This window comes from Acanthopagrus latus, chromosome 8, assembly GCF_904848185.1.
Source record: "Acanthopagrus latus isolate v.2019 chromosome 8, fAcaLat1.1, whole genome shotgun sequence".
In the NCBI taxonomy this organism is placed as follows: Eukaryota; Metazoa; Chordata; class Actinopteri; order Spariformes; family Sparidae; genus Acanthopagrus; species Acanthopagrus latus.
The window spans coordinates 24676862-24703806 of NC_051046.1; the positions used below are offsets into that span (position 1 = coordinate 24676862).

Sequence of the window (26945 nt, forward strand, 5' to 3'; positions counted from 1 at the left end):
CAGTCTGTCCAACAGTCAGTGATGGGAAACAAATTCAGATTTATTGCTCAAGAAAATGTAACTAAAAAAAACCTGAAATATAGTCAGTGACATGTAAAACTCGATTAAAAGTACAAAAGTGTTTCGACAAAATATACTAATACATTTGATGAGCTTTGGTGAGCTTATTTTTACTACTTCATATGTGTCATATTTTAGAACGTCATTAGATGTCTTGAATGTAAAATTTGCAAAATCTCCAAAGTAAGTAGTAACTACAGCTGTCAGATGTCGTATCATACATTACCTTAACTGAGTAAAGACTAGAATATTTACCTGGGTGTAGTAGAAGTATAACTTTAAATGGAAATACTCAAGTGAAGGTCAAGTATCTCAAACTTGCACATATGTACAGTACTTGAGTAAATGTACTTAATTGCAAGTGACTCCATGACCATTCCAGTGACACCAAAACGTGCTCTTGCAACACAAGTTCATACTAAAATCTAATAGGCGGACTGAGTTCCATTGCATCTACTCGACACATTGAAGCTCCCCAGAGGGTGAACAGGGGCATCTTTTTTCAGCTACTCATTGTTGAGCAGGTGACACAGTTAGCAGTCATTTAATGTTTCACAGTGTATTTATTTGACAAAAAAGTCACATCATTTTTTTGACTGACAACAGAGGGAACATTGTGTAATGTTAATGATAATCATAAAAGTTGGTCAAAGTCTATAGTTTCATATGATAAGAAATAATCTGTCATGTATAATTCAAACTGTTATAGCATCATTGCATTTACTGTGCATATAAATGATTCTGTGTCCCCTGTGATGTTCAAAGCTGCACTCATTCAGTTTTTGACACTTGGGGGCAGCAGAAACAAACTGTAATTACAGCGTTGGCATATCGTTACCCTTTAAGTTGATACTGCAAACCTGTTGCTTGACCGCTCACTTTAAATCTGTTTAAATAGACATAATGTTTTTATCTATTTAAAATCCAATAAACCTTTTTTGATAGAAAGTTGTTGCCATTGTTGCAAGAGTGCTTGCTCTCAGTGGCCTTCCCTGTCTCAATAAAGGTAATGATGATGTGATGTTGCTTACCTAAACCTCAAGCAGCTACTTAGCAGCATTAGCTCTCTTTTTGAGTCATACGTAAATTCCAATATTCACTCATCTTTTAGCTCTTTTTTTATTCTCTACCAACCCCTGAGGAAAATATATCTTTATTAGCAGAATGGATAACTGTGTGTACCTGCTAGTTGCTAACTTTGGCTGTGTTCTCTCTGGTGCTGGACAGGTAAACTGGAGTGATGAGAGCTGTGAGAGTGAACCAAACAGGAAAGTTGTGGACTGTAAAACCAAAACAACAAGCTGAAAGACACAATAAAGCTATATCAAACATCAGAGGTGGTGCTCCTCACTGCCAGTGAGACATCCACATAAACAAAGTCAATTTGATCACATGTTCATATACTTTAATGATTAGTGCACGTTTAACCAAAGCAGGTTTTATATCGAAAGGTTAAATTTTGCTCGATGTTTCCATGCAGCTTATTACAGTCTTTGGGGAATCTCTGTCTCAGTAGTTTTTCTGAGTAGTTTATCTGAGTTGGACCTTCATGGAATAAGGTTTCGGGGTCTGGGTCGTCCCATAAACAGGAGTGAAGTCGGGCTCTCCTGCATCCTCAGGCCAGATGAACTTGAACCTCCTCAGCAGAGTCACCAGGATGAGGAAGAGCTCCATACGAGCCAGACCCTCTCCGAGGCACATACGAGGGCCTGCAGGTTGAAATACTCGCTCATTGACTATGACCTAATGTCACTTCCAAAAGCAAACTCATCAATAATTTAGTCTTATCCCTTAACTTAACAATCATTTTCACTCACCTGTAGAGAAAGGCATGAAGGCCTCTGGCTTCACAAACTCTCCCTTCTCATCGAGGAAATTTTCAGGGTTGAATTCATGGGCAGATTTCCACTGTCCCTCCTCATATAACACTGAGGTCAGATTGGGGATGATAGTGGTTCCCTGAAGAACACAAGAAAAAGATGACAGGATGTTTATTAAAATGTGAACACCGAATAACAACTTTCACACCACTGTCCTCTGCTTTTATATAGAAAGCCCTGGGTTCAAACTGGAAGCTTGGGAAACAACACTGCTCTACTTTGCCCTTAAAAATCCTTATAATGATTCCCAAGACAAGGGGAGGATACGCTCATAAACTCTATTTTGTATTTACAGTATCTGTATATATGTTCTAGGCATGTATTGCATGTAGTGACTACAGTTGTCATTTTGTTGTCTAACCCTGTGTTAGTTGATGTTTTTTTTCTGTATTTCTATTATGACACACACTATATGTTATACTAACCCTGGGAATGGAGTATCCCATTAACTCAGTGTCTTGAGTGGTGCTGTGAAAAACACTGAGAGGGACTGTGTTCGCCATCCTCTGGCTCTCATGGATGACAGCCTGCATCATAGAGACAGCTGTTAGACACTCTGTCATTTCAGATATGTATAAGGTAACTGAGATTTTTTTTTTACCTTTCACCACAGTTTGAACGATAGGACACAAAAGATAAAGAATAGACATGCAAATAAGACCCAGTCATCCTTTTACCTGCACATAGGGCATCATGTGTCTGTCTTCAAAACTGACTTGATCCCTCCCGTCCAGAACCTTGTCTATTTCCTGCTGACAACGCTCTGAGGAGTACAGAGATAAACAAAGAGTGAGACAGTTCACAGCAGGAGGGAGTACTGCAGGGTCTTTCACAAGTTTATGTGCTACATGGCAGCTTGCAAAAGGAAAGTGTGAATCTTTCCAATTATCTCTAGCAATGACAAACAGGTGTTTCACTAAGAACCTGCCTCAGGCACTGTGTTGTCTGAGGCTGACTGGAAGGCTTGAAAAAGAAGAATAGTCTAGAGCTTTGAGCTGATTGCCAATGCTCACACTGACAGTGTTAACACCCTGATGGTTAGCAGATGTGATTATTGTTGTTCGCACACCCCCTTCAAAAATAGATTTAAAAAGACTCTGGTAACAGTAGACATACTGATACAACTTCTTCACTCCAGTAAAAGTAGGAAAGTACAGGCTCTGAACTCCACTCACAAGTATCCCGCTGAAGGACATTTCAACCAGCCATTTCTGTGCAAAACTAACTGAAACTCACATTATATTAATACAATTAGAAGACTGTTAAACTTAAAGGTAGAATCAGGAGAATCCTTTGCCCAAGCTGTTCATAAACACAGCAGGAAGATAGCTGATTGTTGAGTCTCATTCACCTTCTCTCCCCAGTCCAGTCTCCCTCTCTGTCTGTTTTTGTATTTTTCATCGTTTTGCCTTGCTACGTCTGCTGAGCGTGATATGTACTGATAGGCTGAAATCAGTCAAAATGAAAACAACACCCCCAAATGCATTAAAACTAAACCCTGTTTTGAAAACATTAGAAGTAGAAAGTGCAGATATTTGTCTTCAAATGTTGGGGGCAGAGGGGTGGAAGCTGTCAGAAAAATAATTGCATTTGCCCAAACACAAAGTACCAGCCTGATGGGATGTCATTAGTTTTGCAGGTATTGGTGATCAACCGAAACAATGGATCAATTTTAGCATGGCATTTGTGCTTGATGTATAATCAGGGTTGTTCAAGTGATAATCCACTCAAAATCAGACTGTTGCAGACTGTTAGTAAAGCGGGAAGCGACAGATGACAGAGATGCAGACATACCCTGTACATGTGGGTAATTCATCAGGTAGAGGAAGGCAGCGAGCAGGGTGTTGGCGGTCGTGTCAGTCCCAGCGAAGTGAAGATCCAAAAGAAACGCACAAAGCTGGTCTTCAGAAAATGACGAGCCATCATCTCCTCTCTTTGCAGGCAGACAACAGAGAGACAGACAAAGTAGACACACAGTCTGTCTCCTCCGAGGTAGGTTCAAGGTTCACAGCAGCTGCTCTGAACAGAATTTTTGTCAATAACAGAAAGACACACACACCTTTTCCATTTCATCCAGGTAGCTGTCTATGAAATGCCGCGGCTTACCAGGAACCCTGGACTTTTTGTTCTCAGCCAACATCTCCATACGTCTTTCATGGGAAATCTGGTAAGAAAAAAAGTCCTGGTGAGATAAACAGGTTCACCAAGTTTTCGAAATATTCGCAAACATATGCTGAGGTCAGGGTTTCTCATGGGCAAGTCTATTCAACATGCAGTAAGACTTCATGTCTCAGGCTGTTTCTTTCTTGTGCCTTTAGTAGATGGTGACAGTGCAGAGGCAGACAGGAAATGGCAGCTTGAACCAAACAGGCGCCAGTTGCAGCCATGCACTTGAGCTGTAACATATTCTAATGACTGAAATTCACACCTATTATTTTTGTCCATGGCACTGTAATGTTCCAGGCCCTGTCTCACTATTTCATTGTAAACCTTCACCTCTTCATGGCACTGTGACTGCAACGCCACTTCAAATTGTTGTGACGTGTTGCATAGTCCCTTCATTTTACTGCAGATGCTGTGTCACAATGCAATCCAACATTCTCCATGTATCACCCTGCTCCCAGCCTTATTAAAGTTCATATTCATCCATCTTTCCTTCATTAATTATTTTTTCCCTTCTTTCTTTCCCAAGTCCTTTCTCAGTGTGGCAAAGGCTGATCGTAATCTTTGCAACATTTAACCTACCGTAGTTATAAACAGCCTCACTGTCATTAATCAAACCAATAAGCCACTAGCTCTAGTGAGTGAAATGAATGACGGACCTTGAACATCTTAAATGCTTTCTGGAAGGGCAGAGGCAGGCTGCGCACCATCGGTATCGAGTCATAAATCTGTATGGGAGAGAGAAATGTAAGAGAAGTTTGAAGTTTTAAGATACCTTTAAGTGTTCTGAGCATTGTAGAGGTAACTCTGAGCGATGAAGGTTCACCAGAAAGCACAGTTTTTAGTGAGCATGAGCGGCTGTGTGGTCAGACGTGTGACTCACCAAACCCCAGCGCCCATTGATTATTTTGGATGTCTCATGAAAAAGACTGACAAAAAACTTCATGAACTCATCGTCGTAGTCAAACTGCTTCGCAAACAGAACTTGGCAGATGATGTTGGAGGCTGCGTTGTGGAACATCAGCTGGGGGCTCATGGGCTTACCTGGTGAAACGAAATGAAAAAACAAGCAAACAAAACAACAACAAAAAAAAAAACAGTGTTATAAAGATGGTGGCTTTTGGGCTTTTGGTTTTCAGCACGATTCAAAAGATCAATAGTGGACGCACCAACACTCTGCTCAAGTATTTTTAAGATGCGTTCTGTCTCTCCCAGGATCCTCTCCTCCATGGAATGTTTCCCCAGACCAAAGTTTCTGAGGGTCATCAGACCAAAGCGTCGCTGCTCTCTCCAGGCAGGGTTATAACCTGCTAGAATCACTCCAGGAGCATCAGCTGCATGCAGAAAGGGTCAAGCAGAAGTTAGAAGGAGAATAAAATATATGTGTTAGGCACTCTAACATGTGCCATTCTGATTAAATAGAACTCAATCATATCTTCTCAAATACTTTTACTCAATTAAAAAATGAGTCTGAATACTGTTAGACTTGTACTAGAGTATTTTTACCCTGCAGAGTTTACAGTTTTACTCTGGAAAAAAAAGATCAAAATACTTATTTCACTACTCATTTACAATATATAGTCAGTCACTATACATTTCAACTGTGCAGTTTGAAATGTGTTCGACAAAACTGATCAAGCATCAGAGCAGAACTTGGACACAATCCCTGACTCTGTTAGTTGAAACTGAACTGTCGTCAAATGTCTGCTCTGTACCTTTCACTTGCACAGCATGATTGACCATTTGGTCTTGTGGTCTGCCAGAGAAGTCAGCAGCTTTGTTGACCAGGGCTTCTTTCAAGGCCTGCAGCCCATTGATAACGACTGCTGGCCTGGGACCAATGAAAATGCTGTAGACGTTTCCATAGCGTTTGGCCAGCTGAGGGCAGAGACACAGTATTGTTGTTACTGGGGCTTAAGTGACTGACCTTTAATCAGGTCAATCATCAGGCACTGACCTGGGTAAATTATTACCAAGTTATCATAGGAAGGAGTCATAATAACTGTAAAATGAGTCTCCTTATTTCTAAACACCTATTACCGAAAAATACACACTGATAGATATTTCCTACCTAATAGATTGAGCTACTTTCACACTTTTCAATGTCTCGGGTAATTTTAGGTGAAATCTGGTAAGAAAAACGTTCTGGTGAGATAAACAGGTTCACCAGGTTTTAGAAATATTCTCAAACAAATGTTGAGGTCAGGGTTTCTCACGGGCTCATGTGTTTCTCATAAACCTTCACCTCTTCATGGCACTGTGACTGCAACGCCACTTCATATTGTTGTGACATGTTGCATCATCCAACATTCTCCATGTATCACCCTGCTCCCAGCCTTATTAAAGTTCATATTCATCCAGCTTTCCTTCACCAATTATTTGATAAAAGTGACTGACCTTGAATCAGGTCAATCATCAGGCACTGAACTGGGTAAATTATTACCAAGTTATCATAGGTAGAAGTCCTAATAGCTGTAAAATGAGTCTCATTATTTCAGACAGACAGGCTTGCTAGCTGGCACAAGTTTTTCAACCCCTAACTGAAAACTGCAAAAACAGAGATCGCGCTAACACTTCCTTGCAATTGAAAGAATCTGTCACTCCACAGAATTTTACCCAGGTAGGTTATTAAATCTTGCATAATGCACCTCTAATTACATAAATACAGTGAATAGTACTTCCTCTTGATAACATTATTCAACTTCACCCTCTCCAGATCTGCCAGGGGGTTCTCCAGATTCAGCTCCAGCAGGTTTCCAAAGATGGGGATGGGTTGTGGGCCTGGGGGGAAATTTTTGGCCCTGCTGGTCGGAAAGAGGACCAGGACGAGCAGAAGGGCCACAGCCAAGAGTAGAACCACAGATGCAAACATGATGAAGTTTTGACTCTGATGAACTGGCTCTCGTCTGCCTATATATTTGATTTAGAAACACACAACCTTTGCACAGTCATGTGGCCTGCAGAGTTGTTGCCTCATGCTTTTTTAAAGTGTGAACCATTGATTTGATCTATTCATCTGGAGTGGACAGTAGATCAGAGTCTGGTCAGTGCATTTAACACAACTCAGATTTTAGTGCCATCTGATGTGAGAGACTTTATGCACTCCTACAGTTAAAATGACCCTCTGGGGGGTCATATATACTATATATGTATATATACTAGATATGTCCCTCATGGCTGCATTGAAAGATTTAGCTGATAATACTGTATGAAAACATTCAGGCAGTCAATATGCGCTTGTTTTCTTCGCTCTTAATCTATTCCAGAACTTTCAGCAAAATATACTGTTTTGACATTTAGGGCATCACAAGTAACCTTGTATACCCCACTGACACTGCAAGATAATGCAGCATTATCTTCAAACCGCTTTGATCCAATTAGTGTTCTGTTTCAGTTGTGAATAACTTGTAAAAAGTAATATATTTCTATCTATCTATCTATCTATCTATCTATCTATCTATCTATCTATCTATCTATCTATCTATCTATCTATCTATCTATCTTTATTGTTAAAACAAGACTCATCCTGCAATAAGATGAACAACACAACTTATTATTCTTACACTTGTTCCAAAACCAAAGGACATTAAAAAAATTGATTGGGGCAATATATAAAATATATAATCTATAATCTTATATACATTTAGATATGTACATCAATGTACTGTCCATGCAAGTAAGCCATTAACTATCAGCTTCCTATACTTCCAAAGATTAAAGACACTGCAGCAGCCAAACTGTGTTAACATTTAAATGGTCTACAGAATGTAATCAGATTGTGTTGAGACTCACAAACCCATTACACATGTGGCCCGTGCCATGATTAGACACAAGGTGCAAGTAATTACATGAGAACTTTTAAAAGATAGCAAAGGCTATCTGTTTAAAAAGATCCAGTTCATCATGGGCAGCTACACAAACAAACTCCCACCGTTACCATGCATAGAGCTTCCTGCATCCCAGATACACAGTTAGCACTGAGGGGAGCAGCGTCAGTCTGCAGCGGGCGGTCAGTGACCGCTATGACCATATTAGTTAACGGTCAAAGCAGTTTATCAGCACGCGGTCATTAACACTGCTACTTAGGAAATCATTTTGTTACTTCAACACACCTTTATTTATTTATTTGTTTTTTTGCACTTTTAAATAATAAATGCATAACACTGTAACACTATCATACTATTACAATGCTACTTTTACCCTGTTATACAAGGAACATTACGCACCAGCTTCAGGACAGGCAAGAATAACCTTCATCATTTCAATCCCCTATAAATCAATTACACATCAATACATGTCATGGAATCATGTATACATATCAATTTGAATACACATGTCAGCCCTACATATACATACTAATGAATATAATTTGAATACACAAGTAAGCAGTTACAGTAGATATATCACAGCATGGTCTTTATTGGAATCAACAAGTCCTCTAAATGTAACGACACAATACATTGTAACCTCTTATTAGTGCAACCAAAAGAAGCATAAATCTGTTTTATGGCGTACTCTTACACTCTACGGTTAAGGTTTGGTTAGGGTACAAAAACAACTTGAGTTTGGGTTTGAGTAAGTACACAGTTAATGCTGCTAAAGCATCATTGTTCCATCTGATTGTCCTATGGTTGTTTGCTTTCAGGTCAAATCTAGGGTCATTCTACAATACAAAATTCCTTTTTCCTCTCACACTCTGTGGACTTTGTGACTTTGTAGTCTTCTGTTGCTGCCTTTATTTGACTAAATCCAGAGCTCTATTATTTTTACCCTCACAAACCCCAAACCTCCCCATACCATATTCAAAGATTTAAAATCTCTCATCTTCTGTAACTTCCTTAATGTTCCTTTCAGACCTTTCAATGCACCTATCGTATCTGAGTTCAAAGTTAAGCTTATCAGGGTAAACATGTTACAGTTCTTAGTAAAGGGCGGGGCAGGTCTTAGTCCTAAAGAGAATTTACAACCTGACTATCTTCTCAATATGAAGGGGAAGATTTTCTTCAGCATAATGGTGCAGAGGTCGTCTAGTTTCTCAAAAGAAAGTGATAAGTGAATTGATACCTCAGTGAACAGAGTCAAACCAACTCTTTCTAAAATCTTGGAGCAGAATCTTATCCAACACATTGCTGGCTAATGATGCTAGCTGGTTATAAACATTTGCTTCAGGCGGATGTTTTGGTTGTGTTAGCGCAGGTCACGAGGGGACTGCTGAGCTGTTTGTAGAGAGGGTGCCCACCTGGTGACGACCCTGTAGTCTCGCCTGCACTCTTATACTCATGCACCGCTTCATTCTGAAACCATATGTCTTTGGTCCGACTGTTAGGGGATATGCTTCATGAGATGTTTCTCATACAGACTGAACTGAGGATAGAATGATTTGAATAGGCAGCCTTGACAGTAACCCTACAAGGCTGTGTATTGGAATCGTTCTGTTTTAGCCTAAGCAGATGCAATGATGGCCCTAAGTGTATTGTAAATGCTATTACAGCCCTCTATCCTTTTCACCATATTTGTTCACATCTGCTAGTGTTGATCTGGATTAACCTCCACTGTTTCTGCTGTGCGTCCACAAGACTGCATTACGCAGTTGCTCTGGCTTCGATCTTCATGAGATAAGGTCTGGGAGTGAGAGTAACCCCATAGACTGGTGTGTAGTCTGGCTCCCCTGCGTCCTCCGGCCAGGTGAACTTGAACTTCCTAAGCAGCGTCACCATGATGAGGAAGAGCTCCATCCGGGCCAGACCCTCTCCGAGACACATACGAGGGCCTGAGAAAAGGAAGGAAAAAAGAACTCAAAGTCATCTAAAGCAGTTTGGATGAAAACACCCTGTGTGCATGCTGCTGCAGGTTCTGATATGCAATGAGACGTATGCCGCTTTGTTTTCTTTTCCTGCCCTCATACCTGCGGAGAACGGCATGAAAGCCTCAGGTTTAACAAACTCTCCCTGGTCGTTGAGGAAGTTTTCAGGGTTGAATTCATTTGGAAATTTCCACTGTCCCTCCTCATTCAGCAAAGAGGTCAGGTTAGGGATGATGAGTGTACCCTGAGGAGAACATTGAGAAGAAAGGACATAGAGGAGCTAAGTCTTACTTAAACTACACAAGATAATGTTTTGACCCTTATTTATATATGGAGCAAACAGAATGTTAAGAGGATCTGATGCCTTCTTCGACTGCAACTTAACTGTTCAATCAGTTCGCTCATCAGTGAAGTCAAGCAAATGTGCAGAAATAGGCAGAAAAGTCACATTCCACTTTGTTCCCTGCCGACTCATCTAACCTTGCCTCTAATTGAGGCATTTATGCAAATTGCTTTTTTCCCCACATTTCTTTCCCCAACACTTCACTTTACTGTCACTATGCTGAACACCATTAAACACCAGGTGCTTCTTACTCTGGGAATGGAATGTCCCATCAGCTCTGTGTCTTTAGTCGTGCAGTGAGGAACGCTGAGCGGGACGGTGTTGGCTACCCTCTGCACTTCATGGATCACAGCCTGGATGGAGAGAGATTTAAACAACATGTTCTTATTTACAGATTTCTTTATATGACCTGGGGCAGAAGAAAAACAAGGCAGGCTCCCAGGAGCTAAGCCACAAGAGAGCAGACCAATACACTTTCATCAGTGATCCCTGAAGTTCAGCAGATTGCGTGTAATGCCCTAAGAAATAAGACACTCAGACAGATGTGAACACATGAATTAAAGGTGGAATCTGACTGATGATATACCTGCATGTAAGGCATATTGTGTCTGTCGTTAAAAGTGGCCTTTTCCTTCCCTTCCAACACTGTGTCGATCTCCTGTTGACAACGCTCTGTGAGATACAGCAGGGGGAGGGGGCAGAAGAATATAATGATGTAACACCTTGTTTCCATAACACAGTAATAAATCGTGACAATTCCTGTTAAATCGTGTGAGAATGGAGCAAAAAGCAGGAGCTGGATGTGAAGATACAGCAGAGGAAGAGCTGGAAGAGAGGTGACACTCACTCAGCTGACAGCCTACATGGACTTTTTCACGTGCAGGCGTACCTTGTATGTGTGGGTGGCCCATGAGGTAGAGGAAACCAGTGAGCAGGGTGTTGGAGGTAGTGTCCGTCCCGGCAAAGTGAAGATCTAGAGCATACATGGAGAGCTGACCCTCTGAGAATGAAGAACCGTCGTCGCCTCTCTGGACAGAGGAGAAGACAACACACGTCAAATGAAACGATGTCTTACTAATGAACACACGTACACTATGGGGTGTGAAAACACTCAGCTCACTTCGACACCCACACACACACCCACCTTATCCATTTCATCAAAGTAGCAGTCAACAAAGTCTCGCGGCTCTCCAGGGACTCTGGTGCTCTTGTGCTCGGCCAAAAGACGTTTTGCAATTTTCTGACAAGTCTGAAATACATACATGAACATTCATAAGTTGTATTAATTCACCTTTTTCTTTCAAATGGCAAACTGTATATGTATCAGTAATCATTGTATATGTGCAGTCAGAGAAAAAAAGACATTAGACCATTGCTGTTCTTTTTATTCATGTTTGTTTCTCATGTTTAATCATGAATATAAAATATATTGTTTATTAATTTCTTTAAAATGTATTAAAAAAAATATTTACAATAAATCTCCAGGCCCAGTAAACATACCTCAACATTCTTAAAGGCCTTCATGAAGGGCAGTGGCAGGCTACGGATCAAGGGAAAAGAGTCATACAGCTGTAAAAAAGAAAAAGAAAAAAAGAAAAAGATAACTTAATACTTTTCAAGCCAAATACATTAGCACATAAGCATTGCCATTGTGAGCTGTTAGCCTGCTAAACTTAGCATTTAGCTCAGAGCACCACTGTGCCTGTGACACGAAAACCTTTTGGTTTTAAAGAACAAAGTGCAGAAAACAATGTCTGGGGTGATGTATAATTACTACATACCGAGTGAATTTTACTGTTAAGATGTCATTTACATTTCAAGTGTCTCATAACCACATTAAGGGATCACTGCAAAAACTGTGCATATATTGGCCGATTTTTAACTCCAGTATTCGGATTTTACAAGCAGGAAGTCAGAAATGTTCCACTTCAACTCGTGCTAATATTTCCGAGCCAGAATTTTTACCGTAGAAACATGCTGTGACTCACCATGGCCCATGGTCCATTGGCTATCTTGGCATTCTCAGTGAAGCACTGTACAATTGTTTTGATGAACACGTCGTCGTACTCATAGCGTGTACCAAACAGAACCTGGCAGATGATGTTGGACGACGCGTTATGAAACATAACTTGAGGAGACAAGGTTGAGCCTGTGTAAGACATCATATAGACCGAAGTGAGACAAAGCATTGTACAAGAATATAAAGGAACTTTAAACAAATGTAAAAAAAATCTACATGGCAATGAAAAACACTGATATTAATATATACATTTGATCCAAATACATCTTATATTTATTAATTGATGTTAACAGAATATTTGTGGTGCTCAGAGGTCATTGTCACTGAACAGTTAACCCTGCCGTCCTTATTTGGACTATGCAGACCCACGGATGACGCACCAATGCTCTTTTCCAGTGTCTTAATGACGTGTTGTAGCTCTCCATGGATCCTCTCCTCCATGGAATCCTTCCCCAGACCGAAGTTCCTCAGCGTCATCAAGGCAAAGCGACGATGCTCCTTCCAGCTAGAGCCATAATCCGCCAGAATCACTCCTGCAACAGGTGCAGCGACACAAAGAGCACACAGTATGAGCTTACAGGAGATCTAATGTCATATTTTATGAAATTATTCCACTGTGATCATCAATGTGCTGTTCCAGAGCCCACGTATGTTTTTTTATTTTTTCAACTACTTTCAATCAAGAGCCATTGCTGGACTGGAAATTGGATTTAAAACTAAAGATTCAAGACAGAGAGCTTAAAGTTACACTTAAAACCAGGCCAGCTACTGCTAACCCCCTTACCACTGGTTTGCTTACTGAGAAACAAAAACTGTCGCGCAATGAAAAACCTTTTATATTGCTTTCTTGGTGTACTTGGATGTACGTGGATTTAATAAGAAGAATGCACCAGACAAGACACAAACTGTGCACTGACTGGCTAACGAACATCGACCTGGGACAATAGGATGCACACTGTTTTCATGCAGGAACAAAACGATATACTACATATGTAGGCGAGCACTATACTGTCCTGTGGCTGCTATACAGTTGTGCGTTTTTTAAAGGAGCATAAAAGCAACAATCTCATGTAATCCTACTCTTTGAAAGTACTCCGAATTATGAACTTTGAGAAAAGTTGTGGATCCAGACGTTCTCTGGCCAGACACTCGTTGTTATGCAGGGCAGGTGCTCCCCGTGTCAGCGTGCTGAATGAAATCTCATTAAGAGTTGCAGGGGCCAGGAAAGTTTAGCAACCGGTTTTCCAAGAAACTTTTGCTCAGGACTGATGATGAATGTTAACACATGATTAATTTGTTTCTCTCTCTCTCTCTCTCTCTCTCTCTCTCTCTCTCTCTCTCTCTCTCTCTCTCTCTCTCTCTCTCTTCTTAGTTCATTTTAGACACTTGAAGACAGTGAGTGGTACGAGTGAAGGTATATTTGTTCATTAATGCAGCCTCCATTGCTTTACATGTACACATAATTCAATTGTATTCTTTTAAATCTGCTTCAATCTTTCTATGTGTTGTTTTTTTATATACTTTAGGTTGGTTTCGGGGCGTCATTGCAAGAAAGGGCTTGAAGGAAGTAGACGAGTATCAGTTACAGACCCGCCTCCTTTCTCTCTGGCAAACTGAATAGTATAGTGAACACAAAAACATGTCCTGAAGAGAACTCATGAACTGACTTAAACCCTTGCCTTTGTGTGTTTTGTTTTTTTTCTCTTTTTCCTTCTGTCAGCTATACTGGTGACACTCCCATACATACACTCCACGCACAGAAAGAGACATCACCGACATTCTCTATATACCAGGGATCAACCAGGGTTACGTTTAAATAGTGGTAACAAAGGAGACAGATTACAAATATTTAAACCAATATATATATGCATTAAAAATGAAAGCAAGTCATAAAAGTTTTGTGCTAAAGTACAGTTCTGAGATACTCACACTTTAATTTAGTATTTCCATTTACCTCAACTTCATTTTGAAGTATAAAGTCATTTTTACTCCACTGAATTTATTTGACGAATCAAGTTACTTGTTACTGATTCAGACAATCTCGAAAAAATGCTGAGTATCAGATGTGTTCTACCTTTCCTCTGGGTGGTGTCATTGACAAACAGGTCTTGGGGTCGTCCGGCAAACTCAGTGGACATGAGAGCCTCCTTCATGGCCTTATACCCATTGATGACAACAGCTGGCTTGGAACCGATGTACAGACTGTAGACATTTCCGTGAATCTTCCTCAGCTGGGAAAAGAAAACATGGCAGTGTTTGCAATACATTCACGTTACATAACTCCACTGGAATCGCATCGTCTCATTTGCTCAGTTCATATCTTCAGTCTTAGTACAGTCTTGATTGTCTCAAAGGGAGGTTGGACTTGCATCATTACAAAACACAGCAGAGAAACAGCAGCACACACCGCATTAAAACTTGGATAAATGTATATCGGGTGTACGTCAGTGGAAAGAATCAGAGCAAACAAGAGTCCAGACTTCTTATCTATCTATTATCTAAAATACATGTTTTTTTTTAGCTTATCAACATAATTCAAAACAGCTTAAATGACAATGTATTACAAAAGGTGAGGCTGACACACCAATCAGCAAGGAGCACGCATAACTGATAAACTGATAAAAATGCATCTGTGAATGAGCTGCCCATACGTAACTTTGCCTTACTGAAGGTGGTGACCACAACCTTCAATAAGGCAATGACCCAATGTATAACATGACAAGCTGAAAGATAATAAATATGTGAAATGTGAGCCTGGAAACATATAGCGAGATAGAGCAAGTTGCATTATGGGTAACATCCTGAAACTGTCTATAATAAGTTCAACAGCATTATGGGAGTGCAATGAGGGCCGTGGGCTGCTTCTCACAACCTGGTGCCTAAATTACCCACAGTGCAATTCAGCCACTGAGTGACATCACCGAAAGAACATTTTTACATATCAAATGCAGCATCCTCTGGAGCCACAGATGGCTTTACACTACTTGTCTCATATATGTTGTAGTATTCCCCTGTAAACACATTTTAATGTGTAGAATAGTGGGGTTACCCTTTAAAGGTGCATTATGTACAACAGGGGGGAAAAAAAGAGAAGAAGAGAAGACTGATTTTTTTTTATACCAAAACAAACCTCAATTATATTGTTAATGTTAAAATTCTGAGTTTGAATTTATTCTCCAAAACTACACAGAGGTCATTTAAGGTATCAGAAGAAGTTGTGGAGGCCTTCTGGTATGCAGCCCTGCGGTGTCCTTCATTGTAAGGGGTTTAAGTTGGAAAACGCCCAGTGTGTTTGGCCCTGTTGGCTGGCTCTGGTCCAAGATGATAGGCAGTCAACTGTATACAGACTTCAGCAATATGTTATGCAATCACATGCAAACCATAGTAGAGCTGGTTTGGGTGACCCTTGTCCTTAGAGTATAGCATTGCAAAGTACAAGTCCAAACACTTGCCAAACACAAATAATGTCAGAGAGAGCAGGACACTGTTCCCACAAATGTATGTGTTTAACTTTACAGGCCCAATTAAAGGGCTGATGATAGTACCTGCATCAACGCCATAACAGTTTAAATCATTGGAAGAACGACACTGTTCACCTCAGTGATTTTCTTACCCTCTCAAAGTCCTTCAAGGGGTTCTCCAGGCTCAGCTCCAAAATGTTCCCCAGTATTGGCAGGATGATTGGTCCCGGTGGAAAGTTTTTGGGTCTCCATGATTTGAGGAGAAGGAGGATGCTGACAACGCAGACCCAGAGCAGGAGGAGCGAGGCGATCATGATGGAACTGGACTGAAGTGAGCGGAGCTGCAGAGGCAGGCTGATAGACTCTGGAGGAGAGGTGCAGCTCAGCTCCTAGCCCTGCCTCCTCTGGTCAGCTGCAGGCACTCCATGTGCACTCCTCTGTGGACTTTGATTCTCTGTATTAAAGGCTGACTGAACAGACACTGGGCACAGGAGAGGCACAAGTTTAGACAGGCTTAGGCTGCAACCTTCAACACATGAGTTTATCTGCGGTCAAGTTAGTTTCCACCGTTTACCACGGAGCCAACACAGCTAATGTCTGGTCAGTATAATGGTGAAAAACTAATGGGGGGATTAAAGTAGACATATACAAGTACTGTACCTAAGTACAAATCTTAAGCACTTGTACGTTACTTGAGTCTTTTACTTTCTTGGCACTCTTTCCTTTTTATTCCACTACATGTCAGAGGCAGACATTGTACTGAGACACACGCAACATGTGAAAAGCTTATAAAATGTGCTGTTGTTAGAAATTAAAAGACCAAACAGTTTTTTCAAGCACAGCTGAAATGATTAGCTTATTAAATGACTGACATAGTTATTTTCAAGGCAAACAGTCTCGAGCCCTTGTCTCGTGGTGTGGCAGCATTCTCCAGTCTCTCTGGGCTGTGAGCAATCACTGCAATCAGTCTTTGTTACTTTTCTTTAATCTTCGTTTAATCAGCACAAACGTGGCAGAAAGTGTACATCCACTACTCTTCGTCACACTTCTCTGTTACATGACTACCTGTCCCCCCCTAAAACAATAGCAGGTAGGAACTAATATTCACTCTGTTTACAACATTAAATATAACAAAAATGTTACAACACACAAATTAATTCATAGTTGCTATATGATAAGTGATGATGACGTATCATATTCGAACTCGATTCTTCAAGTCCGAAATAATTCTGTGGAGTCATTGCTGCTTAATAATATAATTTACCACAGTCAACTTGAAGGGTCACTATGTAGTTTTGGTAGTTTTAGAAGAAATTTAAACTCTGAATCTTAACATTAACCAGATCAATGAGGTAATAATACAGAAAAATAAATTATCTTTATATTTAAAATAAACAAGCTGTTCTCAGAGGAAAATAAGGTCTCACAATACTGTCTGAAGCTAGAAAGGTGACAGGGTTGGCCACATATAAACAAAGTAATACAGTATGAAACTGTGTTGTCTTTTAAGGTCAGTTTGTTTATTCAGTTAATTCAGTCAGGATAACAGAGAGTGTGTTTATTAAGTTTGTTTAGACATTAAAAAAAAAAAAATCTGACAAATGTCTTCCCAAAAACTACATAATGCTCCTTTACATTTTCTCAGTTATCATTTCCTCAGTGTTCCCAGTCACTTCCTCTACATGTGTTGCTGTTCTGCGGTCTCACCACACGGTGGCACTGTTGCCTTGTTTGTCGCTCGGCCCCTCAGCAGCAGAGCACGTCGGAACGAAAAAGCTGCACGTCAAATATCGCGACGGGATATATTTACAGTGACACAACACGTCATTGACTTGGAGCAGCATATCGACTAAGCTGAGCTCGGTGAGTTTATGGGACAGAGACATTATTCAGCATGATATGACACAGACACGAGCGGAGGCTGGAGTGTACTCGGTGGTGCAGATGAGAGCGTTGCCGCTTCAGCGTGACACGGTGCCCCGATGCCAACAGCGGTGACAGCAGCTTGCATGGATGCTAATGAAGCTAAAGCTAGCTGGGGGGGTTTGCAGCACACAACAGATCTGCGTGTCCACAGTTGATCCACGCCTCGTGCATCCAGACTGCACAAATGGAGAGCTGACGTGTCTCCTGTACAGGTTGAATGATGTGTTGATATGCTGCGTCGTTAGCCGAGCGTGTCTTGTAGCTCAAACTGCTAATCTCTAACGTTAGCGGTTCTCGTTGTTGTCGTCGCCTTAGGTAACAGTAAGCGGTGAGTGAATCAACAGGGCCGATACAAACCGAACGCTTCTGGGCCGTGAAGCAAAACTTGTAACGTTAAATCGTTCTTGACCTCGCTCAGTCTTCCGTGCGTCCCTCGTGGGTCTCTCGAGCTGTCATCGTTCAAGAGAGATGGATTAAATTGTGATTATTAAATGGCGTGTAATGACCAGATACGACCACGAGAGGGAGCCACAACCTCACAAGTTGATTTGCGCTCAGTCGGTGCAGAATAATAACTCGCATTTCTCACATTTATAGTGATTGCTGTGGCTCATATCTCTTGTTTTTCTCGTGCTGCAGTGTGTCATCATCTCTGTGAGAAAACATATAATAATATTGTCACCTGGTGCATCTCTCCTGTTTCAGTATGTTTTAAAAATGACTAAACAGCATCATTTATGTGATTTTCAGGGTCATCCCTTGTAGTAACTGTCACAGAAAGAAAAAAAGAAAGGAAAAAAAAAATCAGGAAAAGTCTGATTTTTATTTCGTCTTATTGATTTCTGTTAATGTTGTCGTTATTTACATGTATGTATTCTGGCCAGGGGTCGACCAGTATGGATTTTTCAGGGCTGATACCACTGATCAATAGAATCAATAGGAAGATTCTTTGGAGTATTACTTAGAAGTACGTGTTGTTTGTGTGTAGGTCAGTTGTGATGGCAGGGGGCGGGGCAGCTGGCGTTGACCTCAGCAGGAAGTTTGTGTCGGAATCTGAGCTTGACGAGAAGAGGAAGAAGAGACAGGAGGAATGGGAGAAAGTCAGGAAACCTGAAGACCCAGAGGGTAAGAACACAAACACTTACACACAGATCTAAAATGCACCAAACCTCTAAAACACATACTGCTGTGCTTACAGCCACATGTTTGTTTTTGTGCTCCTCAGAGGCCCCAGAGGAAGAGTATGACCCACGATCGCTCTTTGAGCGGCTGCAGGAGCAGAAAGACAAGAAACAAGAGGATTATGAGGAGCAGTTCAAATTCAGTGAGTCGCTGTCTCTGTTTCTCTTTGTCATATCTGTCATCAGTACTTTTACCTTCATGCGTTCTCAAGGATTGAATTCATGCTTTTTTCTGCTTCTCTGTCGACACAGAGAGCCAGTAGCCATGTGTTGTAAAGATAAACATGGACTCTCCTGCCACTTTTACACTATTCCACTGACCTACAGGTGGCTGTGATGCACCAAAAATAGCAGCCACAGGTCAGCAAAGGCAGGGAAGGATGTAAGAAGTCAGTTAACATGATAAATAATGCAGGATTTAAAATAGTTTAAAAAATTAGTTTTATAATTTGATGAGGAAGGATCCGCATCCAACACTTGTGTCGGTCTTTAAAGACACACACAGTGTGAGCTCCTCCTCCACCAGACACAGCATTAAGATGTTACTTACACAATGATGCAACAGAAGTAATTATCGGATAATGTTCTATATAATGATGTTATGTATATAATCTCATCGCAGGGAGTTATTTTCCTTTTTAATTTTGGCAAAGGACCAGTGTTGATAAGTGTTCATTAATGAATTATTACATGAAACTAAGAATAGTTGGGTGTTGTGTATTACTCTCAGTGTCAAATTTCTCTGGATTTGATTGTTTTTATAGACAGTATATATAATTTAGATGTGTAATGTGTTTAAAAGTGCTTATTGAAAATTAAAATATTGTGCAGATATTCTTCCAAAACAGGATTTACAAGAATAGGAGAATTGTTTTTGTTGCAGCTGTCAGTTCCACTGGTTTTATAAATGCTACAATCAATAGTTAAACTGTATCTCGTGTGGATTTTTTTCTGCAGGTTGTTTTTTTTCTGTAGATGTTATTTCTGAGCACACAATACTAAAAAAATATATTTATAGACAACACAACTGTGTCTGTTTAAGTCTGTCTTGCCATTATTGTTCAAAATTAAGTTATTCAGTTTTTCTGCATTTCACTCGCTGGTTTGCAGCTATGCAGTATCATTCCCTAATGTTGATTATTAAGATTTTAGTAAGGAGAATAATTGGGAAAGAATTCACTCATTCAATTCAAGCATTAAAAAAAAAAAAAAAACTGCCAGTGTCAGTGTGGAAATCCACAGCAAATGTCATAAATCTGTTCAAAGCACACACGTCTTATTGTCTTTCACCATGAGGGCCTGTTAGATTTCACACAAAGGTCACTTCACTCTTGTGTGGATATGTAATAATCTGTTGAGGTTTGATTTCTGAAAAATGCAATCAGTCTATGCCATGTGTTGAGAGCATGTTTGTTTCCATGGTGACAGGGAACATGGTGAGAGGATTGGACGAGGATGAGTCCAGCTTCCTGGACGAGGTCTCCCGGCAACAGTGCCTAGTGGAGAAGCAACGCAGGGACGAGGAGAAGCAGGAACTGTTGGAATACAGAATATCCTTTGATCACGTGTTTGGTTATAGAAAACATGTTTTAATCAGACATTGTCACTTCAGGTAATCTGTTATCTGTCTCTGTGAGTGATGGCAGATCACACAGGTTTAAAACAAGCACCGAGGTGTCGTTAAAATCACAGCAGCTTTATCTCAAGCATTATGAGTGTTTATACCTCACTACAGCACATCTTCTTTTGACTTTCCCGGTTGCTTTATTTGGCTAGCTCGCCCATCTCTGATGTATGAATGTGACTTTTTGTTTGTATCAGTTAGGAGCTACCGTACATGCAGGACTGCTCGGTAACAGCTCTGCCAGAGATCTGTTGGTGATGACGCAGGTCTGCTTCCTTCTGCAAGGTTGATAGAATCCATTACCACTGCACTTAAAATGTGGCAGTGGCATTCACACAATGAAGTGTTTAGAGAAGACAGAGGATGGAAGTAAAAAGGTTCACGTCATGCTGGGCCTGTTTCAGAGAGCAGGTTTAACAAAGTCTGAGCTTAAAGCTGAACTCTGAGTTGACTGAGATGGGAATCTGAGAGTTCTCAGTTCCAGAGCAGCTCAACAGAATTCGTCCAGTCAAGTCTGAGCATTTTCTGAGCCAAGCTCATGTGTTGGGAATGAAACATAGCCATCATCACTGGAGCACCGATGCTATAATTCACCATGACGACGGGCAAAAAAAGACAGTGACAGTGTTGTGGAGATATGAATGCATGCCATTGCAGACAGTGACATCCATGTCTAAAAAAAAAGAAAAATGAGTGGAGAAAGGTTAGCACTAATACAGTTCCTCTCAAAAAAATCTTTATCATTTGTTACCGTATAACATGTAATCCTCAGTATCTTACACACTACACAACCTCTAATTATTGCCTTTTTCTGTCACTCACATAAAAGATTCAGTGTGATATTTTAGTACTAAAAGCAGCACGTATTAGTGTCAATGTGTAAATTAGTGTACAACTCATTGGTGGGACAAAGGGACATGAGAGCCAGCTGTTCTGCACACAGTCTCCTACACCATGTGTCCATAGTGACGAGTGTGTGAGTAACGTTGTAGCAGAGCAGCAGTTCTCTACAGTGCTGTGTTTTGGGTCGTGTTCCTCAGTGTGTCAGTGTCTCCCTCAGCTAAAGTGTGAAGCTGTTTTCTGGTCATTTTGTGCACCTCATGCTGGTTGTAACAGTCAAAGACACGCATGCTGCTAATTGGGAGTCTCTTGGTGCATATGTGATACGGAGCTTTATGTGCTGGCAGAGGCAGGCACAGCTCCACTTTAGTCGTGCTCCTGCTGGGACTGCATCGTGCATACATTATACACACAGACACATTTACATGTACACCTTGTACACGTGTCCATCCTCATTTGTTGTGCCAGCACTGTGTTGTACACATTGGTCTATAATTTGGTCCTTCAACTTCACCAGAAGGACAGAATAATTACAAGCGGTGTCTTTGTGATTGACAATGAATTTTCTTCCTCTTCTTGTAGCTTAATGAAGCGAATGAAATTCTGTTTTGTTTGAAATTGTGTTTATGTTGCCTGATTTGCTGTTGACTGGGTTTATTTTGTTTAGCTCCAGCCAATCAGTTGCAAGGAAGATATTTTGCCAACGTGTGCACCAACAGCAGCTTGTAAAATCCAGATAGATACTGGATTTTTAAGTCGGCCTACTGACATTTACAATGTCATATTTTTAAAAAAAATCACAACAATTAGGCCGATCACAATTATTTTTCACATAAAAACATAACACAAAAAAGTGATGATATGTTTTCCTAGCTAACAGCAGCCACAGTTGGCAGCAGTTAGTGGTTGCTCTGGTGATATGCTGTCTCCTATTAGTTGTGAGTATGACTTCAACAATTGGCCAGTTCTTACATATTGCACCTTTTAAATTTGTGACCAAGATGCACACTCAGCGTTTCATATTTACAAAGTCAACTTGTCTGCATTCTCTGGCGGACAAACTGAATAACTAATAATAATTGACTTGGCTGATATTTCTGACACAAACACTGATAAGATACATCTGTGATTAGGTAATGTTGGCCAATACATGAGGCTGGTCAGTTTATCAGTCTAGCTTGCAATGAGGGAAGGTGGTGTTCCCCATTCCTAATCCTGCCCGCTAAACTCTGACTGGCCAAGTGTTTCTATAACTGGATAAAACAGCTTTGAGTGGGCGCAATCGCTGAACAAATCTTAGTTGTGGGCAGTGTGGCAGAGGTCTGGAACCAGCCTCTCCTGTTTGCCAACTCCCAAATTTATTATATAGCTGCATTACACAACCTCAAATTTTAGCTCATGGAATAACGTTTTTTCATCAGGGTCATTCAGGCTGCGCTCTTGGTTTTGTTCACATTAGAGGACGTGCAGCATGTCTGTATAATTACAGCTTATGAAATATTAAAAGTGCGTAGTGTGTTGGTGGTTTGTCAGTCTGCTCTCCAGTTCGATAAGGGTTCTATTTCTTATATTCAGAATCACCCTCTAATGGAAATAGAAATGTTACATCTGATTAATATTAATATGAAAATCAACTGCTAATAATGAATGTGTCTGGGACAGACCATCTCAATTATCAACAAAACTCCTTTAATCAAGACATTGTGTGATCAGTCAACATCCAGATACTACACTACAGCACATCTGAACAGTACTCAGGCTTTGTAGGAGCACTGGAAATTGAATTTTGATGATAAATTTTCAGGTTGTGTACATATATAGACATACGTAGCTGGAAAGCTTGATAATGCACCTTGAAAAGTGCTTAAGTTTGACTGTAGGAGAGGTTTAGGAGCCTTGAGTGCTTGTGCCTGTTGCTTGCTGCTCTCCATGCTTTGCATCCCTTGCTCTCTGTCACCCCCTCTTTGTCTTTGCGGACAGGGCGGTTCATCTGCAGATGGAGAAGGGATTGGGTTGTCGTGGAAACTGTATCATAGGCTGGTAACTACAGTGACGATTTAAAGCAGTTGCTGTGAACATCAAGTACTCAGAGACAGGTGCAGACCTTATTCAATGCAGTGAAAACTCAGCACTGCTCATCTGTACCGCACATACACTCAGTGCCCCACTTTGTTTCTGCTGATTCTTGTCCCTTTTGTCTCACACCTTGTGTTGTCCCTTTTGTCTCACACCTTGTGTTGTCCCTTTTGTCTCACACCTTGTGTTGTCCCTTTTGTCTCACACCTTGTGTTGTCCCTTTTGTCTCACACCTTGTGTTGTCCCTTTTGTCTCACACCTTGTGTTGTCCCTTTGTGTCTCTCACGGTCTACTTTCCTCTGTCTCTGCATCTCGGCCTGATTTCTTGTCTCCTGAGCCCGTCCATCTCCTGCTCTCCTTTTAGACTCCCTATCTGTGTCACCTCTCTCTGCCTAAGTACTTTACTTAGCCTTTCAGAACTGTGCCAGCCATTCCACCACACTGATGGAAAGATGTAATGGCTTCCCCTGAAGGGAGGACTGGATGTAACTTGTTGATGGACTGCTCTTGAATTCTGTGTCTCTGTTCCTGCCCCCGAGCCCAGCTCTCTACTCGTCCTGTTATGGTTTATTTACCTTGACTCTGTACCCCTTACAGCGCTCTAGTGAAGAAGGCGTCCACTGAAGGCCGCAAAGAGCCTGAAAAGAAGGCCGGACAGAAAAATCCAGGGTCGGAGCAAAGAACCAGCCACCTGTCTCAGGCCCATTTATTGGCTGGAGCTGTTAAAAGACGCAGGTAGGCAGATAACCTGCATGAACTAATATGTTGTGGCTTAAGGGGCGACAGGACTTGCTGTAAACACAACACATATTATTACCTAATAAGGCCAGCATGACAAACTTTTTAGCAAGCAGTTGCCTACTTGTATATGCCACAGACACCGAGCAGAATTAACATTCATTTGAATTTTGTTAGTGTCCTGCTGTCATGGTAAATTTGCTCTGTGATTTAAAAAAAATAGCACAAGTGAAAAGACTAAACCTCCAACCTCAAGTAAACTCGTGGGTCATTAAATTAAAACTATGAGCTGAAAGGCACCAAACTGCTCAGTGGAGCCGAGGAGAACTGCAGTGTCGGATGATAACACTCTGTGGGTGTCTCACTATGAATGACCTCATTTGCTTTCTCTTCCTCAGTTCGTCCCAGTCGTCAGACAGCAGTAAGAAACAGAAAGTGGAAATCACAACAGCAGCAACAGAAACGGCAGGAAACGGAGAGAGACACACAGGTGGGCTACAGTGGAAGTGTGGGATTCATTCGTACCACATACGCTTGAAGTTCAGGCAGATCTGCCACGTGTTGAAAAACCTTAGAAAGGATAAACCAGATTCTACAGAGAGCTCAGGGCCACCTGAGTCATATCATCTCAATCCAGTGGGGCAGTGGCACTGCAGAATGGTATTTGTTACCTGTTTATGCTATATCAGATAGGTCAGGTGTCTGCTCTTATTTTGTCCACAAATATATATTCTATGCAGATGTCACATTATTTCACTGTTTATAATGAAAGAAACAGAAAAAAAGTTCTGTTGACCAAAGCAACTTCCACGTTGACTGCTCAGGGCTCCAGACTCAGTGTTTTACAGTAGTTGCACTGGTGCATGTAACTTTTTTAATCAAGGTGCGTCCAATAAGACATTTTTATCCAATGTTTTAAAACCATTGTGTAAAAGATTGTATGCAGAAAAAAATCTGTAAAAACTTGTTTTTCTTCATTTAATTCAAATTCAGCAAGAAATTGCAATAACCCTAAATATCAGGTGCACTGGAGCGACTGATGAAAATGTTTGATCGCACTTGACAGATTTTTTGGTGCATGTGTGACCAAAATAGTCACACCGCTGCTGATCAAGTGCCAGTTTTACAACAGTGTTTGAAGCTGCAGCAACTGGTTGTTGTCTCAGTCATTTGCAGCAGCAGAGCAAACTGAAAACACAACATTAATAAGGACTGACGTTAACAAATCTTACGTTAACAAATCAAGAAAAGTAATGCAACAGTAGCCTTCATCAGTCAATATTCACTTCCATATTAGTCTAAGAATACCTGAGAGTATCTGGCTTATCAGGAGCAAAATGAGAACAAGTTCATCAACTAGTCGCTGTCTCTGTGTGTCAGCCATTATCAGAGCAGTTTGATTGAAATCAACTTCCTCAGTTAGTGGTATTAACAGTGTACAGGGTCATCTGTGTTTAACATGCATGCACATGTTTTTACAAACATTTTGACCTCATTTGAACAAAGTACTGGACCTGTCATGCAAACTTAAAAGTTTTCTACCTGCACTGCGCTGAAACTACCGTATATGGCAGAAAACACTGAGAAACAGTTGCGTTAATTTTCCCTGTGGCTGACCTTTTTAAATGAGCCTGATGCGTGGGTGTACAATGTCTGAATCTGACAGTTTGTTATGCTGTTCAGAACAGGAGGATGGAGCTGGAGGGGAAGCAGGGGGAGCTGAAGATCAACAAAAAGTCCCCGGTCTGACAGCGAAGACCCCCTCGGCTCCCCTGAGCTCCGGTCAAGGCGTGGTGCATCTACCGTCGGCGGCCGTGTGCGTCGGCGTTTTACCGGGACTCTGGGTTTATTCCGGCAGCAGCGACTCTGACAGCAGCTCGGACAGCGAAGGTAGCGTGGACGCAATCATGTTGCCGTACCCCCGGCACAGCAGGGCCTACAGATAGACACACACCAGCACACACACACACACACAAAACCTGAAGCCTTTAGAAAGGGCTGTAAACGTCAGAAAAGATAACAGCACACACATAGATGGATTAAAGGTCTCACACACACACACACACGACAGCCTACAGAAGCCTGCAGGCCATACAAGTTCGTATCATGTTACAGTTACACACTGGCAGCACACACACCTTGCAAACATTTTTAGCATTCCTGTTGTTTTCACAGCTGTGAGTTGAACTGTTGCTCTTTGTCATCAGACAAAGTTCAGTCCAGTAATGTAATCCTAATCACAAGTAAAACCAATTTAAACTCTATTCTCAACTTAAATCTGTGTATCTATTTGTGTTTTTTGCTATTGTGGCACTCAAACATGACGCCTCCACCCTTCCTTCCCTCAATCACATCTCACGCAGTTTAAGCCGAGCAACCAATCCCGCACTGCCTACCCCGACGACATCCTGCCCCCTCCCTTCACCCCCCCTCCCAACCCAAGCCACAGCGACTGCAAGCTGTGCTGTTGGCTGAGGGAACAGTGATTGACAGCTGTGGAGCAAGGAGGAGACTGCTTTAGACTGTGTCACATGACTCACACCTTTATAGCTATGAGCAGCAGAGGAGACAGAGCCGGGGCAGGACATGCTTCTCTTTCTCTCTGTGTGTGGGTTAAATGCAAAGTCTGAAAGGTTTGAAAAATGGTGTTTTTATTTGTGTGATGTAATGTGCTTTCTCATCAGTAGTTTGTCCCAAAGTCACAACATCATGCTGAAAAGATGCTGGACTGTTTGCTGCTGTCTCAGGCCATGGAGCTTTGTTTTGTTGGTCAAAGTCTGAGCAGGGAGAAATAAAGAACTTTCCCTTGTAACTTGTGTTTACTATGAGT

At 41.2% G+C, this 26945-nt stretch overlaps 3 protein-coding genes across 5 annotated transcripts; 1 reads left to right on the plus strand and 2 right to left on the minus strand.

Moving 5' to 3' along the window:
* Window positions 1-497: 497 nt before the first annotated feature.
* LOC119024347 (cytochrome P450 2D15-like) lies at window positions 498-6975 on the minus strand. The gene is made up of 11 exons (XM_037107058.1): window positions 6811-6975; window positions 5819-5981; window positions 5273-5437; window positions 4987-5147; window positions 4763-4831; window positions 4000-4104; window positions 3735-3873; window positions 2618-2703; window positions 2366-2467; window positions 1878-2019; window positions 498-1769 (listed from the first exon to the last, which is right to left on the minus strand). The coding sequence occupies exons 1-11, from the start codon at window positions 6973-6975 to the stop codon at window positions 1591-1593; spliced, it is 1476 nt and encodes a 491-aa protein (XP_036962953.1). The 3' UTR covers window positions 498-1590.
* A 1221-nt stretch (window positions 6976-8196) lies between these two features.
* On the minus strand, window positions 8197-16190 carry LOC119024348 (cytochrome P450 2F2-like). Its single transcript, XM_037107059.1, has 11 exons — window positions 15883-16190; window positions 14344-14500; window positions 12650-12802; window positions 12238-12398; window positions 11750-11818; window positions 11394-11498; window positions 11139-11277; window positions 10836-10921; window positions 10501-10602; window positions 10009-10150; window positions 8197-9873 (listed from the first exon to the last, which is right to left on the minus strand). The coding sequence occupies exons 1-11, from the start codon at window positions 16042-16044 to the stop codon at window positions 9686-9688; spliced, it is 1464 nt and encodes a 487-aa protein (XP_036962954.1). The 5' UTR covers window positions 16045-16190; the 3' UTR covers window positions 8197-9685.
* A 1247-nt stretch (window positions 16191-17437) lies between these two features.
* On the plus strand, window positions 17438-26927 carry psme3ip1 (proteasome activator subunit 3 interacting protein 1). 3 transcript variants are annotated; one of them, XM_037107062.1, is made up of 8 exons: window positions 17438-17593; window positions 18645-18781; window positions 18882-18980; window positions 20266-20387; window positions 23973-24112; window positions 24514-24605; window positions 25799-26005; window positions 26479-26927. In XM_037107062.1, exons 2-8 carry the CDS (start codon window positions 18655-18657, stop codon window positions 26481-26483), a joined length of 792 nt encoding a protein of 263 aa, XP_036962957.1. In that variant the 5' UTR covers window positions 17438-17593; window positions 18645-18654; the 3' UTR covers window positions 26484-26927. The 3 variants fall into 3 exon arrangements, with proteins under 3 accessions (XP_036962957.1, XP_036962955.1, XP_036962956.1); XM_037107060.1 differs by lacking the exon at window positions 26479-26927 and having other exon boundaries at window positions 25799-26470; XM_037107061.1 differs by lacking the exons at window positions 17438-17593; window positions 26479-26927 and adding an exon at window positions 17713-17984 and having other exon boundaries at window positions 25799-26471.
* The last annotated feature ends 18 nt before the right edge of the window (window positions 26928-26945 follow it).